The 18,643-nt window shown below is 41.2% G+C and overlaps 1 protein-coding gene across 1 annotated transcript in view; it reads right to left on the bottom strand.

Annotated features, from left to right (window-relative positions):
* Positions 1–13,023: 13,023 nt before the first annotated feature.
* Positions 13,024–18,643, bottom strand: part of LOC124795142 (centlein-like) — a 551,801-nt gene continuing 546,181 nt past the window's right edge. The window contains exons 17-18 of the mRNA XM_047259020.1: positions 17,221–17,345; positions 13,024–14,427 (exon numbers count right to left, since the gene is read on the bottom strand). Coding sequence (XP_047114976.1) covers positions 17,262–17,345 — 84 coding nt within the window. The 3' untranslated portion in view covers positions 13,024–14,427; positions 17,221–17,261. The remainder of the gene's footprint in view (positions 14,428–17,220; positions 17,346–18,643) is intronic.

Here is an 18,643-nt window from a genome sequence, read left to right as displayed (position 1 = left end):
TAAAATACATTCACATAATTACGGAAGGGTCTCCGGCATCGTTCCCTATGCACTTCGGAGTATGGGTTCTCATCATCATCATCATCAAAATATGTTATTAGTTTCAGATTTTATTTTGTTTCCACCTTTCTGACGGTCAAGTGTTAATCGCCTTGCAGAACAATGAAGTTATTTTTGTTGATTTTTTAAAAGAAATTTGACTTTTATTAATCTTTTCTGCTGAGGCAGTCAATTTATTTGAAACGAAGTGTTTAATTCCACACTATTGGCTATTTTCAACTGTTCACTGTATTTCAAGTTCACATTTTCATCTTCAAGCGCATTGCTAGAAAAGCATATGCTGAGTCATGTCCTGCAACATCACTGATAACTGCAACACTTGTGGTCTTGTTTTGAAAATATGCCACTCCTGTAAAAATTGAAACCTCGTCATACTCCAATGATACCCGTGTACTTCATGTGGGAGAATTACAGACCAGTTCTCAGCGAAATCACAGTGAAGCACTAAACATAGTTCTTCAGCCTGTACTCACCCTTTCACTTCTGCTATGTGTTTTTGTTGCAATTTCTTCAGATGCTGGTGTGTTGCTGCTTTCAGTGACCATTTACCAAGTTCATCAATGAAACTGTTGAAGGCAACAGTTTTCTTAAGTAGTTTATTTTCCTCCCATGTTGCATATGTAATTTCTGCAGAGTTATCTGCTACGTCTTCCTGGCCAAGTGTCTGTAAAGACAGTCCTCCCTTTCCATGGCAGTCACCACATTCTTGAAACAAACAAGTCTTTCGCTTTACGTCACAGATTACTAATGACTTCACATGCCCAAACAAGGTGTCATATGTCATGTGCTCCAGTAAGTTCTTCAAAGTTACCACACGAAGTTCATGCGCATGGAATTTCTACTTTGAAGAGTGTGGTCAGTTTTGCTGCAGTGTGTTCATCCATAACTTTAGTAATTTCTCTGCACTTTGTTGATGCATAGAGCTTATGACTCGACTTCACTGACCATGGTTTCTTAACAGGACTAATTCCTACCTCTGTAGTTGACTGATTCAGGGTATTTAATTCTTCCTCTATTGATGCAAAATCTTCATCATCTACACCATGGGAGGCTTCTGCTTTTTCAAGTACCATCATTGTTGTTATTCTGTCAAAACATTTAGAATACAAAAAGTCGTCACTGGAAGCATCTTCTCTTTGAAACAGAGTCTTCAAATGAGAACACTTATTCTCAACCTGAATAAAGTCTGTTTTTTTGTTTGTATTATATATCACTCTTTTGTGGTTATGCAATAGTCAGCACACTTCACATTCCTGTGGCCCCAGTCAGAAGACATTTCAAACAGTCCTTTTCACAAAACACACTGCAACTGTGTCAACTGGCAAATTCCTCACGAAAACACAAAACTCACTGGATGGTCTCAGATTTCTTAGAAGCCTCTTCAGTAAACAAATTAGCACTGAACAACTACAATACAGAAATCTACAATGAAAAACCATGACAAAGAAACTGACAACAGCAACAAAGAAAGTGATAAGAAATAACTGCAACAAAGACAATAGAAATAAACATTGTAACAAAGAAATTAGTCAGAAATGTCTTCAGTGAAGACATATATTACCCTAAGCAAAAAATAATACTTTTTTTAAAAAAACCTGTCCAACATAAACGTGGAAGCTCTCCTTTACAGAGAATATAGTATTACATGGTACTAAAAAACAGAAAAAATCTATCTTTTCTGGATTGGCATCTTTGGAAAAAAAAGAAAAATCTGTAAATTATAAAAAAAATTCGAAAGGCAACAGTGAAAGAACTTTGACAGATATGTCCAAACTGAGGATACCACTGTAATCATAAAGCAATTATCCTTCAAATATAAAAACTCTAGTAAAAATCTAGAACTGTTACAGAGATACAGCATTTTTAAAAAAATTCTGAGATTCACATGTTCAAAATGGTGTTTGCAATGTCATCTTTGGAGGCCTGTATCTCGGGGCAGGAATATTTTTGGAGAAAACAAAAAGATAGGTGTTTTGTACTTAAACTCCTGAATTTTAACGTATGGAAAATTCAATAACATTTGAGACTGTGAAGGTAACCCCCATGCCTGAAATGATACAGATTATGCCAATACACAATCTCTGGACTACCTACCACTATGACAAATACTATCATACACTCTTGCCGTATAGGTTTATAGTTTAGCAAATTCAGACCCTTCTGACAACTGATTGTAATTTTTGATATGTTAGCACTGCACAGCATGAGACACCTAAGACAGATCATCTTGAATATATTCAGAATGGATAAATGCACTGACGTACAGTCTTCACTGGGTTATAGCAGGCAACATGGTACATTTTCTGACAAATGCAAGTAATTTTTATTGCTTATAAATTATGGCACAGACGTTTTAAAATGGAACCATATACTTTTTTCTGCAGCATTGGAAAGAGTCTTTGAAGAAGATTTCACCTTACATGTGTGGAACTTGATTAAACAGTAACAAGGTAGCTCCACAAACAGCGGTCCTGTCATCAGGAGAAAGGCTCCCACTAATGTCTGTCCTGCCGTACCATAAGGAAACAGACATACAGCTCAGGTAATGTTTGTGTGTTTATTATTAATGATGATCATATAAATTTCTCAATATACTGACCATGAAAACTGATATATACTATAAAGCGGTTCTGGACAGGTTATGCTGCATATTGAATTCCATCTGCGCATATTGTAGAACAGGGTTGCATAAAATGGCATTTTGTGTCTTCAGAAGTCATCAGTGTTTCTTAGTAGAACTCCTGTTTCAGTTTTCCTCACAATCAAAAGTCCACAAGTGAGTATGTAGGCCATTGTGTGTTTCCTGAATGACTGATCCATTGATCGCACAAGGGGACCATCAGACATGTTGTGGTGTCACTGCCTGACAGCGCACTTATTAGGTGGTAGCCTTTAAATCGGCCGCGGTCCGTTAGTATACGTCGGACCCGCGTGTCGCCACTATCAGTGATTGCAGACCGAGCGCTGCCACACGGCAGGTCTAGTCTAGAGAGACTCCCTAGTACTCGCTCCAGTTGTACAGCCAACTTTGCTAGCAATGGTTCACTGTCTACATACGTTCTCATTTGCAGAGACGACAGTTTAGCATAGCCTTCAGCTACGTCATTTGCTATGACCTAGCAAGGCGCCCTATTCAGTTCCTATAATTACTTCAAGAATGTTTTCTGAACAGATAATATTGTGAATCATGTACCATCAAGAGCGATATTCATCATTAATGGATTAAAGTTAAGTATCAAACTAATTATGTTCGCTTTCCAAATTCTCATTCCTTGTCGTGCTCCAGACCTCACGTCAGTATAGTTCTTCCCTCTTCACGTCAGCCTGCGTGAGCTAAAACGCGTGCATTTTGGCCTCCACTCATAACACGGTGTTGGCTCTTCTGCCAACACAAAACTGGTGACGAGCAGTAAAAATGGTGTTCTTAACTATACTGATATATGTCGTTGAGACTGCCCTGATTTAATTGTGTAATGGCTTTGCCACAATCTCCAGATGTACTGTCCGAATTTTGTCTCTTACAGAATCAGCAGACACAGGCATTACTGGATGCCCTTGGACAGCTCGTCCAGGGTCAAAGTGCAATGCAAAATGATGCGGCAGACACCGCAAATGCAGCCACAACACGCAGTTGCACCAACCTTCAGACCTTTTGATGCTGCACTGGAAAGCTGGACGGAGTGGTCACGCCACTTTTGGATTCCATCTTGCCACCTACAGAATTCAAGGTAACAAGTGGCAGCCTTTTCTTTTGTCGTCCGTTGGTGTGCAAACCTACCGTGTGATAGTCAAATTATTTCCCCTGACGCGATGTAGTAACTCTGTCCTACAAAGAAATTTTGTCTGCATTAGATGTATATTTCAAACAATCCGTCAATGTAGTTGCGAACAAAATGTATGGCAGGTCAGACTAATAGGGAGTGAGCTGCAACCTTGCAAGGCCTTACTAGGCATTGGGCTTTTGAGTGTCAATGTGGACTCCCATATTCAGATACTATGGTACGTGATGCAATTGCACAGAATTTTTCTGATGTTCGTATAAGGGAACAGATTTTGAAACTAGTCAGTCCCTCCCTTCAACAAGTGATGGACATATTGGATCGGCAGGACACACTTGACTTTGCTCAGGAATCATTTGAAACTTCACCAGCCGTGTGTCAGGTTAACTGGCCTGCCGGGCGAGCTGCACAAAGCAGTAAACAATCCTCGCGCCCGACCGTGCCGCTGCCGCCAGGCTTGCAGCCACTTGTGCCTCGCCAACAAGCAAATGCAGTGCTTTAAATCATGCCAGCAGTGCGCTACTAAACATTCGCGTGAGAATTGCCCGTCATGCCAAGCTATTTGCTTTCACTGTAATAAAAAAGGACATGTTAAGAGTGTTTGCCAGAAAAAGCTCAGATCGGAAACTCCAAACCATTCCAGGCCCTTTGCTTCGCTCCGGTATCAGACTCGAACCAAGGATACTCAGGCTCGCAAAACTTCTCCCATGGATATTCATGTCATTCATTCCACTCCGCACAGTGCCACTCTCTCTAACAGTGACTGTTTTCATCCCACAAGTAGTGTGCGTTGACATTGCCGGAACTCCCGTCAAGTCGCAAGTGATTTTGTACCAGTGTCAGTTCACATTGCATGAGACAGTCACTCTTGTCGTCAGCAGGACAATAAACGTTTTGTAGACTTGGACATTAATGACAAAGTGATACCATTCCAGCTTGATACCGGAGCTGCAGTTTCACTGATCAGTCAGGACACTTACAGACCGCTGGGCACACCTCCGTTGCGTGCCGCAAATGTTAACTAGCTATTCAGGTCAAGAGATCCCTGTTTAAGACAGTGCAGCCTTCGTGCAACATACAAAGGACAAACAAAACTTGTGTCATTTTACGTCCTTCATTCTTCTTCTGCAGTGAACTTGTTTGGTTTCGATTTATTTCAGTTGTTTAACTTGTCTATAGTAAATCAGGTCCTATCAGTGAACCAGACTGTACCTTCAGACAGTGTTTCTCGTCTATGTGAAGAATTTACAGACATTTTTGCACCAGGCCTCGGTTGTGCTAAGAACTATAAAGCACATTTGGAACTGAAAGTAAACGGGCAACGGAAATTTTTCAGAGGGCGCAATGTTCCCCACGCATTGCGTGATGAAGTTGCAAAAACATTACACGATTTGGAATCACAAGGTGTAATTGAATGTGTGCAGGCTTCTCTCTGGGCATCACCCTTAGTAATTTTGCCAAAACCTTCGGGAAAATTGAGACTCTGTGTGGACTTCAAGGCAACAGTGAATTCACAACTAGTGATTGCAGCTTTTCCTTTACCCCGCCCAGAAGATCTTTTTGACAAGCTGTGCCCAGGCACATATTTTTTGAAGTTGGACCTAGCAGATGCATACTTGCAGATACCAGTGGACGAAGAATCCTAGCGCGTTTTGGTGGTTAACACGCATCTTGGTTTGTATCAATTCAAACGACTGCCATTCGGATGTGCATCCGCCCCTGCATTGTTTCAGCAATACCTACAAACTGCTTGTGCGTCAGTCCCTCCTGCAGCAAACTATCTGGACGATATTGTGATCTCCAGAAAGATGGAAGAAGAACATTTAGCCAATCTCAGAACGTTATTTCAGGTCTTGCAGCAAAATGGTCTTCGCTTACGGAAGGACAAATGTGTCTTTTTTGCTCACGGCTTGCCATACCTGGGCCATGTACTCAATGCCCAAGGCATACATCCCACGCACCTCCGTGTCATACAAGACTTGCCTTCGCCACAGAATTTGAAGCAGCTACAGAATGTGCTGGGAAAAATCAACTATTATCCCAGATATGTTCCGCATGCCTCTTCCGTTTCAGCTCCGCTTCATCGCTTATGCCGTAAAGGTGTTCCGTTCGTCTGGACGATGTAATGCGAACGCTCCTTTCACCGGTTGAAATTGGCGTTGCTTTCCAATACTTGCCTTACGCCATTCGATCCACAGAAGCCCCTTTTGTTGATGGTGGATGCATCGGATTTTAGGATTGGTGCTGTGCTTGTGCACAAAGGTGGCTCGCACGATCGTCCTATTGCCTTTGCGTCCAAATTGTTCTCGTCTGTGCAAAGAAATTATTCACATATCGAGAAGGAAGCATTGGCTCTCGTATTTGGTGTTATAAAGCTTCATAACTTCTTGTATGGTCGTCCCTTTACCATAATCACAGTCCACAAACCTTTGACATCGCTTTTTCATCCGAACAAGCCTGTACCTCCACGTACAGTGCAGAAATTTATTCGCTGGTCTATTTTTCTCTCGCAGTACTGCTACGATATCTTGTATCGGTCCACTGCTAAGCATGGAAACACCGATGCATTGTCCCGTTTGCCTGTTGCTGAGGATAGGACATTCGATTCCTCCGAACTTGCTTGCATGTTCATTGATTCGGAAACCGATGTCGTGGTCGAATCGTTTCCAATTGATTTTCATTGTGTAGCTACAGTCACAACTGCCGACCCTGTCGTTGCTACCATTCTGCATTTTGTTGCTACAAAATGGCCCTTTTCAAAGTCATGGATCGAGGACCCGTTGGTTCGCCGATGTTTTGCTCACAAGGAGAGACTTTTTGTTCGACGTGGTGTTTTGCTTTTGCGTTCTGATAATGATCAGTCCAGAGTCGTGGTCCCATGTTCATAACAGTCCTCTGTCTTAAAGCTTCTCCACCAGAGACATTGGGGTATAGTGAGAACGAAACAACTTGCTCGTCAGCACTGTACTTGGTTCGGAATCGATGCCGCGATTACAAATATGTGCTCTTCTTGCATGGTGTGTGCCAAACAACAATAAGCACCACCGTGGAAATTCTTTGCATGGCCAAAAGCCACTTTCCCTCGGCAACAATTACACATCCATTTTGCTGGTCCATTCTGGAATGCTCGATGGTTGGTTGTGATAGATTCATTCAGTAATTTTCCTTTTGTTGTCCGGATGTCTTCCACGACATCATCTGCCACCATCCAAGTGTTATCTGCTATCTTTTGCATTGAAGGTCTTCCACAGGCAATTGTTTCTGACAATGGCCCACAATTCATGTCCGCAGAATTTCAGTCATTCTGCAAGGCCAATGGCATTCAACATCTGATGTCTGCACCATTTTCGCCACAGTCAAACGGTGCAGCTGAACGATTGGTCAGGACTTTCAAGTGACAGATGTTGAAGTTGAAAGAGTCGCATTCTTGGGAGGACTCGTTATTGCTCTTTTTGTCCTCGTATCACTCTGAGCCCTGAGATGGTCGCTCACCGGCTGAGTTGCTCCACAGTCACCATCATTGAACCTTGATGTCTTTGCTACATCCACCGCATCAGGTTCCTGTGCAGCGGCAGACACCTGGTTTTGCCTTGGACAATGATGTCTACTACCGCCACTATCGAGGTTCACGGCGTTGGCTCGGAGGCCACATTCTTCGCTGCATCGGACGCGCAATGTATCTGCTTTTTGGGGGCCTCTGGCGAGGTGCGCCGGCATCTCAATCAGCTGCACCTCTGTCATCGCATGGGATCTGCCACTCCCCGTCTGCTGTCAGCGACGGTGCCGTCTGGTCAGCACCCTGGGGACCCATCTACTGGCTCGCCTCCGCCCCAGGTGTTGCTGACGCTGCCTTCCATTTTGCCCTATGGCGATGCACCGCTGCCTCTGCCTGTTCTCCCGCCAGCGACGCCTGCAGTGGAAGCATCGCTGCAGCCGCCGGGCGCCCCCCTGGGTCACGTGCTGCCAATCGCTCCCCGGGACCATTTGTCCTCCGACATCGAACTCTTGCCCACTCCAGACCATATGTTGTCTTCGCCAGTCGGGTGCCCTGGCCTGATGGAGGTCAGCCCTTCGGCCGCCCCTGTCTCTCTACGGGCGTATACACCGCATGTTGGCATGCACCCTGGAGTAGGTTTTCAGGCATTCCCTAGCTCCCCATGGTCCGAATGGCAGGGTGCGGGTGGCACAGCCTCGCCTGTTGTTAGACTCACCACCTCGTCACATATGTCAACATGGGGTCCTCCCCACAGCGGACGGAGGCCTTATACCACAACCATACACCGATTTGCGGGGGAGGAATGTGGTGTCACTGCCAGACACCACACTTGCTAGATGGTAGCCTTTAAATCGGCCGTGGTCCGTTAGTGTACGTCGGACCCGCGTGTCGCCACTATTAGTGATTGCAGACCGAGCGCCGCCACACGGCAGGTCTAGTCTAGAGAGACTCCGTAGCACTCGCCCCAGCTGTACAGCCGACTTTGGTAGCGATGGTTCACTATCTACATACATTCTCATTTGCAGAGACGACAGTTTAGCATAGCCTTCAGCTACGTCATTTGCTACGACCTAGCAAGGCACCATATTCAGTTCCTATAATTACTTCAAGAATGTATTCTGAACAGATAATATTGTGAATCATGTACCGTCAAGAGTGACGTTCATCATTAATGGATTAAAGTTAAGTATCAAACTAATTATGTCCACTTTCCGAATTCTCATTCCATGTCATGTTCCAGACATCACATCAGTATAGTTCTTCCCTCTTCATGCCAGCCTGCGTGAGCTAAAATGTGTGCATTTTGGCCTCCACTCATAACACGGTGTTGGCTCTTCTGCCAACACAAAACATGTAATCACAGATTTCAAGGAGTTTTAGATATGTTGTAGAGGAACCTCTTCTGACTGCCTAGCTAGGCGCATTTCACACGATGACCTAAGGTTTCCAATAAAAGTGAGCTTTAAGTGTAATGCATAACTCCTGTAACTGTAACATTTGTGCTACTATGTCCAAGTGAAAGTAGTGTAGTAGCTAACATTCATGGCTATCACGCTGGCAGTGCAGATTCAGATGCTATCGGTTTACTTTTCTTTCTTCGTTCCTTTTTTTCTCCTTCATCACAAAGAATATCGTTAAATAGTATATGTCATGCAAGATTTTTCAAAAACAGTAATTTTTGCTGTAATAAATTCATTAACATACCAGTCATTACAGCAAACAGTCTGCAAATGTGTGTTCTTTTCGTGGTTCACAGTTAAAATGGTAAATATTTGGATAATGTTCACCTGTTCACCTGATCAGACACTTTATCAACAAATTTTTGTAGCTGAAAGGAAAGCACCCACCAGCACCATAAAAATTATCCCATTCAAATGTACTCCGCATTGCCAATCTTGTGATATTTAATTTTAGTCAGGTTAAAATTTTCATGGAAGAAATGCAAAATGTTCCCAAGTTGCTAAAGACTAATCAAGAAATCACTTCCAGGAAAGAATCTCTAAAAATATGTTCTTTAATTCTGCATCTATTTAGTGCACCTGCTTTCACTGGAATGATCAAATACCGGTGGTACACATCAAAGTTGATTGAAGAAAGGACAGTCGTTTTGAATATAAATGAGATGTATTTTCTGGTATCACTTCTGAAGATTCTGTGTGCTTCCTAGGCAGGAGCTCTTATTAAATTTGCAAAGTCCTCTATGAATTTGTGTATCAGTTGCTTCTACAACAAATACCACCTGGAATTCTGTTCTAGCACTACAAGTGATAGTGAGAAAGATGATTCTGTTATCTATTCTTTAACACATGGAATACTCATTCGAAGAAAGGTTGTTGTAATAGTTGATTTAGTAATGAAATTACTAAAGAGAAAACAACTATTTTTGAATAATTTTGCCTGAAATACTAATTAATGACATTCTATTCGAAGAAACAGAAAAAAAGGAGAATTAGTATGCAGGCTGGAATTTAACCTGTACTTTCAGTGTGATAGCTGTGTACCTTAGCCGCAAACCTTAGCTTTATCACAAAATGTCTAATGTTAGGGGTACAGGAGATGTGCACAGAACTTCAACATTGATTTTCTAGGAAGATAGGAGCGACTGCAGGAAAAGCCACCAGCCAGACACTCAGGATAGGTCTCTCTACAACAGACCCAAGACTCATCAAAATTGTTTATTAACAGATTTGATGGTCCTCTTGTCAGAGGGTTAATTTGAAAAGGTCTATAATTGCCTGTCTGGGACAACTATAATCTTGGTGCTATACGAGGTATGTTCAAAAAATTCTGGAACATTCATAATTTCATGCCAATGGTGTGTTGGAGTGAAATGGGGTTGGCATCCCTGGAAATGTCTGTGTTTACTGTGTAACTTCCTGAAGTTTCATTGTTCTATGTGTGCTGTTTATTTTTCAGTGCTGTATTGAGTAGAATGTTGTGCAGCACAGTTTGCAAATTTTGAGATGGCAGAGTTAGAGGAGCAACATGTATGCATTAAATTTTGTGTGCAGCTCCTACAGAGACACACAAAATGATGCAAGAAACCTACAGTGATGAGTGCGTAAGCTGTACTTGGTGTTATGAATAGTTCACATGGTTTAAAAAATGGCAAGAGGAAAGTTAAAGATGACTCTTGTTCAGAATGCCCTTTGACGTCTATCAAAGACACTCATGTCAGGAATGTCAATGAAATTGTGCATGGCAGTCGAAGACTGACTGTCCAAGAGGTTGCAGAGGAATGTAACGTTTCTGTTGGATCATGTCATGAAATCCAGACACAGCGTCTTGAAATGTATTATGTTGCCTCCAATTTCATCCCACGGCTCATGACTCATGACCAGAAAGACCTTCCCTTGCAATCTGTGAAGAGCTTTTGGATCATGCAAATGAGAACGAGATGTTCCCTAAGAGAATCATAACTGATGGTGAGATGTGAGTCTACAGTTATGATGTAGAGATTAAGGTTCAATCTTCACAATGGGCCAGTAAAAGTTCTCCAAGACCAAAAAAAGCTCATCAGATCAGATCAAATGTCAAAGCATTGCTGTTAGTTTTCTTTGACTTTGAAGGAGCAGTTCATTATGAGTACATGCCACAGGGACAAACTGTTAGTCAATTGTACTATTGGGACGTGTTGTGATGCCTGCAAGAAAATGTGAGAAGGAAACAGCCTCAAATGTGACCGGACAATTTATGGCCCTTGCAGCACATTCATCTCTGTTGGTGTGTGACTACTGCACAAAAATCAAAAATCAAAAAAATGATTGGAAATTTGTGTCATAAGAGTTTCCAGATATTTGCATTCAAATGGTATTCAGCATCTAATTACCACTCCGTTTCACCCAGCTTCTAATTCTGAGGTGGAGCAATTCATGCAAACTTTCAAAACTCAAATGAAGAAGTCCGTGTCTTCCCATAGCAATTCCCTGTTTAGTTTTCTTGCCATGTTCTGGGTGACACTGATTACTGGGTGAAGCCAGGTGAAATATTTGCACACGCACCAGCAGCAGAGCCTTTTAGATTTGTTGCAAATCTGAGTTGCATGACCTGGACCATTGCGGCCCACCACATTTTCCTCATTGGATTGCCATTTCAGCCTGGTCTTTCAGCCAGCAATAGGGATGGCTGCGGTGTGTAGTGGTGGGCCAAAAAGGTCAACATTTGGTTTTGGTGGATGCTGCTTGGGAGCAGCTGACCTGTCATTCCATCAGTTGCATCCACAATCTGTTGGGCCCTCGATGTCGCTTTCTCCAAGCCAGCTGGTTGAAGGGGCCGCTCATGGCATTGTTACAGTTGTAGGCACACAATTGCAGCTGTGGGCTCAGCTACTGCTGTCCCCACCACACTCTCTGCTGTCCTACCTTTGACTGCAAAGTAGGGCACTGGTGTGGATAGCTCCTGCAACTGCTGATGCGAAGCCCATGGAACTTAAACTGGTGCCCTCCTCCCCCACTCCCCAGTGGATGAGTCCTTGTACCCACCGTAGCTGGGGGATCAACTGGTACAACAGCCTCCACAGTCTTCTGCCCCTCTGGCAGGGCCAGCTGCATCAGCATTGTCTCCTTCTGTGGTTGATCTGTTGCTGGGGAATTTTGTCCCCTCTTTGCTTTTGTGATGGAGGTTGCAGGAAAAGTCAGGCCATTTTTGCCCTATGTGGCGTTTTCAGGGGGAAGGGATTTAGTACTCCTGCCAGTAGACACTGAGGTGGCTGCAGATGAATTGTCATGGATATCATAGTACAACAGAACAGAATGCTGAAACGCTACCCAGATGTTTACTTGCCAGTGGCAATAGGCTTGGTTTGGTAGTTATTATGCTATCATCAGTATACTTGGACCAGAGCCCTCACATCACACTGTGCTCCAGGTTTTGTGCGCCAAATTGTTAAGTTATTTGTGGTTGTCACATTGTGTTTTCCTCCATACTCATGTCTAATCATTGTCTCGTTAGCTAGAGTACATTTGCACCAACAGGGATGGTTCTGCCATTGTCATGCCCTATGTAGATGCAAAACAGTCAATTTGAGTTTTCACTCATCTTTAGTTTGCATAATAAATTTACATGTACATGTGTATAATAATTTTCCTGGCTGCATTTTGAATGGTGCTGCTGCCTTTTGTTCTGTAATTAGTGGCTCCTGTCCTCCCCTTTATGTTCATACCAAAGGCAGTAAAAGTGCCTCTAATTGAAGCACAGAAGGCAGCTGTGGCACAAAATGTGTGCAAGAAAATCATTATACTGAAGAAGATCTAAATATGTTATGCAAGCTGAATGGATGAAAGCCTGAAATGTGTCCTTGCATAAAATAAAAATATACAAAACATGCATGTCTGCTGTATTTCTTGATAGTGACACTTGAAATAAACAAAGCCACTTTCATAATTTGGCAATTGTTAACATTAAAAATTACTTGCATACATCCGGACATTCACCATAGTGTCTCCTATAGCTTAGTGTAAACCACACCTCAAAATATTTACTCATGATGGAGATATTTATGGTCCCTTATTTTAGCTGCGTCACCCTGCATACTGGTGATCACATAAATAGTTAGGTATTAAATGCCTTTGTACATTTTACAGTGAGAAATTGAAAGGATCTAGGAAATAATCAGTGTACTGAAAATTCACTCTATGTAATATCTAAGAAATATGAAGCAGGTGATAAAAGTCAAGAAAATATCAAGGATCTTGTGGTTGATTTGTATTTTTCATTTTTTTCAGCAGAATGATACAGTTTTATAGGAGACAGCATTACATATTTGAGAATAACACAATATAAAATGTGCATAGTTTGTAAGCTGGCACCTAATAATTTTTGCACTATATATTCAATGTTACATGAAATGATCATTTACATTTAACTGTACACTTACATTGTGAAATGGTGATTATCAAAATAATTATGTTTATAAGTCAACAAATAAAAAAATTACATATTTACAATTTTTCTTCAGCACTGTACTTTATGAGCCTGAAGTTGCAGTGCTGAAGCAGTCTATTAAAATGTGGCATCCTATAACACATGCCTTATGGCTTGGAAACAGTTTATGAGATATGACCAAAAATTATCCAGATTCATAATACAAATTAAAAATCTTTTCCAATATGATTCACTAAGAAAGTTTGTAATATTCTCCTATTTTCCTGTTTTATCTTATAGTGCCGGATGAACTGTGAACTAAATTCCTTGCAGCTCTTATCTTACAGGTAATTGACTTGCAAGAAGAAACACTTCCAGGATGGCAAAATCAGGAGAGGCTTATTGCCAGCATCTAAATCTCCCAGCTGTTACAATTAGCTTCTCCATTAAGTAGTTCCTCAGTTGTTCTGATGTACTCAATTCTAGCACTCCAGCTGAAGAAAAATCCTTAGCAGTTCTGAGAATCTGCTGTAAATTCTGCACGTGACATTCAGAAATGGTGACTAAGCTCACCGTTTTAAAAAAGTTGGGCAAAATCTTATATGGCCGTTTGTCATGAGATTCTCAAGTCGTGTGGTGGACAAAGCTAGACAAAAGCTAGAAAGGTCATGACATGTGCCCACAACTTGTGATCACAGCTGTTGCAGGAACATTCATATATGAAACTGAACCATTGTTTAATGTCACTGCTCCGCACTAAGATTCATGAATACACCGCCATAGAATGGTTGACCAGTAGGCAGAACTTTATTGCTTTATGTCACAATTTCATGGACTGAGACTGAATAAGAGTGTTGAATGGCACTTCAGCAGTGACGGTATGCTTTTCTGAATATAGTTACTTTTGCAGTTGTTCACTGCCAAATTCTACAACCAGATATCTCAGTGTAAAATTTCTTCAAAGCTTTATCTCTCTTTAATAAGAAACCGGTATTATATACAACTACAATTGATGTACTAAGATAACAATCTGCATTTTAGAAAATTCCAGTAATGTTTGGTCATATCTCACACAAAATGAATGTGTAACATCAAATGCTATTCTTTATACAAGAAATAAGCTTTTTCAAAGCCATGTAACACATGAAATGTTGGCACCACAACGTCACAGTTTGCATCCTGCTGATGGTGATGTAGCTTCTCCTCTAGCCAGTAGAGTGAGGCCCACAACTGTAAATAAGAAGAAATAAAATGACATAGAATGGAAACTTCTAAATCCACTGGCTTCTGTTTCTATCATATAGTTGGGAAGTGTGATAATGGCCATCATGAGATATACTGGAAGGGAAATCATTGATATAGACTTTCACAGTTCCCATATAACTATTCACAAGATCTTATCAGCACTGCCTGATGATTAGGACCAACAATACAGCCACTTGCTGCTGCGTAATATATTATGCAATGTAGCAGTAATCAATAGCGTTTTTGTCAGGCCCTTATAGGACTCACTCTCATTCTTATAACAATTCACATAAATATGGAATCTTCCCAATTGACAAGTAGTGTGCTGCCCTTTAATTTGCCTCAGTGTGTTTTCCTGTACTTAACCATCTTGTAGTCCCTTAGTCCTTTTCTTGTCTCATGTTTCTCAATTTTAGACCCATTTTTTTGATCAGTTAATGTTTTCCAGAGGTATGTTTCAATTGTTTTCTGTACATGTTTTCTGTTTTGTTACTATCTTAAAGTTTAGTACCTATTTGACAGTCACAGAATGGAAATATGTCGCAAGTTTAATCAGTCTAGCTTATTCCTCTCTTTGCCCCTGTGTGGCTCTTGATCTTACATTCAACTTGTGCGTTCTTCATTTCCCCAGCTGTCTTTACTTTTTCCCCTTTCTCTGTTGCTTCTCTCTAACCTCATAAAAGAGCAAACATTTCAGCATTGATTTCAGTATTCATTAGTCCTTATTATTCATCAGATAATTCCTGAATTAGACTGTGATGATGTTTGTGTATTGGAAAATGATATGTGGCTGTGATTTTAAGAATAGCTTTCAACACAGCATTTTTACTTAGATCAGAGGCAGCCAAGAATTTGGCTCACAAACCGTGCCCTGGCTTGAATGCCATAGTGCTCATCCTGGCTGCACACAGCTCCCACCACCACCTTATTCTGCCTAAGTGGGAGGAGAGGAAGAGGGGGGAAACTGCAAATGTACCATATTTAGATGGTAATGCAGCCACACTGCATACGAATTGATTTCATATTTCACATTTATCAACTACATAGATCACAAGCAAAACAAAGTTTCAGTACGATTTAATTATTTTTGGCAATCTGAAGACATAATTTTTTCCTGGTACAAACTGTCAGCATACAGACAGATGCAGACAGTATCACAGATTTTCACACTCGGGTTGTCACATAATGGTGACAAATTTATTTTCATTATTGAGAAAAGATCTTTTGCACACATATGTTGATTGAAATATTGTAGAACTTTTGCAACCTCATTATGGGTATTGGGAAACTCTCCCTGAGGAAAACAATGTAGACATCCTGGACAGTTGTAATGTAAGATGAATGTAACAATATTATGAAAAGGATAGTTGCTACTCGCCATATAGCAGAGATGCAGAGTTGCAGAAAGGCACAACAAAGGCCTTGTTGGCCAAAAGCTATCTTTCTGACAGTCTTTTTGTTGTGCCTTTCTGCAACTCAGCATCTATGCTATAAAGTGGGTAACAACTATCCTTTTCATAATATTGGTACATTCTATCCTGGATTTTCCATTGTTTGTAATTTAAAAGAATTTGTCTTTAAAATGTGAATTACATTGCAGATCAACAGTTACATGTGCCCATGCACAGGGGCACTTTCAACTGCAATGGCAAACAGTCTTGAAAACAGCTCAAAAACAAATGTGAGATTGGCATTATATTCAAAGTGTTTAGAAAACTATCCTTGTAATTCTTTATAGGCTACAATTAATTCTTCAGACCTCACATTTTCTTTAAAGTCAGTGAGGGAATTGTCACAATTTGCCCCTTCTACAATGCAAGTTTCTTTTTGTGTGCATCCCAATCAAACCAGAAGTAAATTGTTTCACACCTTGCTGTGTCTTACAGTGGGCAGTGTGTAGTCAAGTCCACTTTAAATGTGAAGTCTGCAATCCATTCTGGAAGTTTTAATTTTCATTCCTGCACTTCTTTTTCCTTCATAAATTCAACTATATCAGGTTTTAAATAAAAAAATTGTTCCAGGCATACCCTTTGACTTAACCAATGTACTTGCAGTAATATATGAAGTCTCCATACTCTTCATTCAGTTCCATCAAAACTGTTGCAAGCCATGTGGAATAATGTGTGCAATTTCAGAAATTTTACTATTGGTACCAACAATTTCATCACCTGCTCCATGCGTGCAAATTGAGCACAAAATGCTTCTTGATGTACAGAACAATGAATGCCGTCTTTTGAGCATTGTAATTTTTTGCTCTTTCATTGTCAACTAAATCTTTAAATTCTTTCTGCATGGTACTGCAATGTCATTCTGTAGCAGATTTGCAGTACCCATCGATTACGTGACTGTATAATAGATATTAAAAGTTCTCATCCCACTCTTCTATCATTCCCATTCACTCTTAAAGGGTTATGGTAATAGATAACTAGATTGCCACTTTTTGTGCAAACAGCCACTAGAACTGTGGATGTCCTTCATATCATCAACAAACAGCAAAGTGTAAACAGTGATGACACCCTGATTCTCCGGAACTGAAGTTAGTTGTGCCAACAGAAAAAGCCATACCAGTATACCACTATACTAAATGAAATGTCGCACTGTACCAGATACTTCCAAGAAGCACTGAACAAAGCAGAGACAGGCTGAGCTTTGGCCCACACATCAGGCTCACATACTGTTTGACACACCATTGCTGGCCCCAGTTTAGATTTTGCATCACTGAAAGTTAAAAATTGTGCTCATACATTGAGGCATTGCCCTGTTGGAGTAAATAATTACCATGTGCACTGCTTGCTGTGACTGACACTCCTCTTCTGAGACTACTTTTGCTGCACTAGATGTTTTTCTTGTCGATTTCCCAGTGTCCCATTAGTGAAACTCCATGACTGCATGCTTCTAGTAGTCTGGAACATAAAAAAAATTAACAAACTATAACTATGAACCCATGTTATCATACACCTGTGGTTAAAGATATAATCTTTTCTTTAAAAAGAGAGGAATTAAAAGTAAAACCTGTAGCTAGTTCTACACTGTCAGGAAAAAGCTCTCTGCACCTTTCTGGATATTGAGTGGGATTTTAGCAGTATGACCTACAAATCCACTGTTAGAACTGCAGGAGAGCACGGCAGTGGGACCACCATATACAAGTGGATTAAGACCAAGCTAGGTAAAATAAAGGAAGGAACCATCATGATGGATGAGAAAATGGCAATCAACACCACAATGGGGTGTCTATAAGGGGAGTTTTGCCCCCCCCCCCCCCCCCCCCCCCCCTACTGTGGAACCTAGTGGTGAATGAACTCGAACAGTTAAATACTAGAAGCTATTTTTGCCAAGGATATGCTGATGATTTAGTTACAGAAATTTTTGGCAAATTTGCTAGTAGAACAATGTATATGTGAACAATGGCGCAATGTGCACTACATATTGTGGAAAACTGGTGCAGAAAACAGGACCTAAGGTTCAGTCCCAAGAAAACTGTTATAATACAATTACAAGGAAGCATACTGAGGACACATACTGGGATGTCAAGGTCTTTGATGAAACTCTGTCATTAGAGGGGCTAATAAAGTATCTAGGGGTAACTCTGGCTGTGAAACTACCATGGACTCCTCATATGAAGAGTATATATTTCAAGGCAAACAGTACTGTTATGAGTACTAGAAGGGCCGGTGGTAAAAACTGAGGTCTGAGCCCCAGGAGTTGTACTGGATATACAGCACTGTATTTTATGGGGCTACAGTGTTATGGAATAAAGAAGAACAGAAAGTAGTGCTAAGAAGCTTGGCAAGGTGCAGAGCTTGGCCTGCTAGCCAGAACACCCCCTGCTGGGACGGAGATCACACTGGACATATACACCTTTGGGTTACAAAGGATGTTGCGGCAGGGGCATACAGGTTAAAAACAGGAAATAACTGGATTCCTTTAGGATCTCCAGAATCTCACACCAACATAACATGGTGAATATAGGAATCATTGGGTAAATGCTGACTTACTGTACAATAACTTCCAGCTGTTTCAATAAACCTTTCAGTCCAACAATTGGAAGAAGGGAGCAGTGGATCGGCCCCTGCAATGAGGTCAAAGATCATTGTGGATTTCTATGAAACCCTTGGGAGACTAGGGGAAAGTGGCACTGTAAACCTGCTGTGGTTCCCTAGTCATGCAGGAATTAGTGGCAACAAAAAGCTGATAAGAGTTG

The sequence above is a fragment of the Schistocerca piceifrons genome, chromosome 4 (genome assembly GCF_021461385.2).
Source record: "Schistocerca piceifrons isolate TAMUIC-IGC-003096 chromosome 4, iqSchPice1.1, whole genome shotgun sequence".
In the NCBI taxonomy this organism is placed as follows: Eukaryota; Metazoa; Arthropoda; class Insecta; order Orthoptera; family Acrididae; genus Schistocerca; species Schistocerca piceifrons.
The sequence above is the reverse complement of the archived record's forward strand: the minus strand, read 5'-3'. Positions and strand labels throughout refer to the sequence as shown.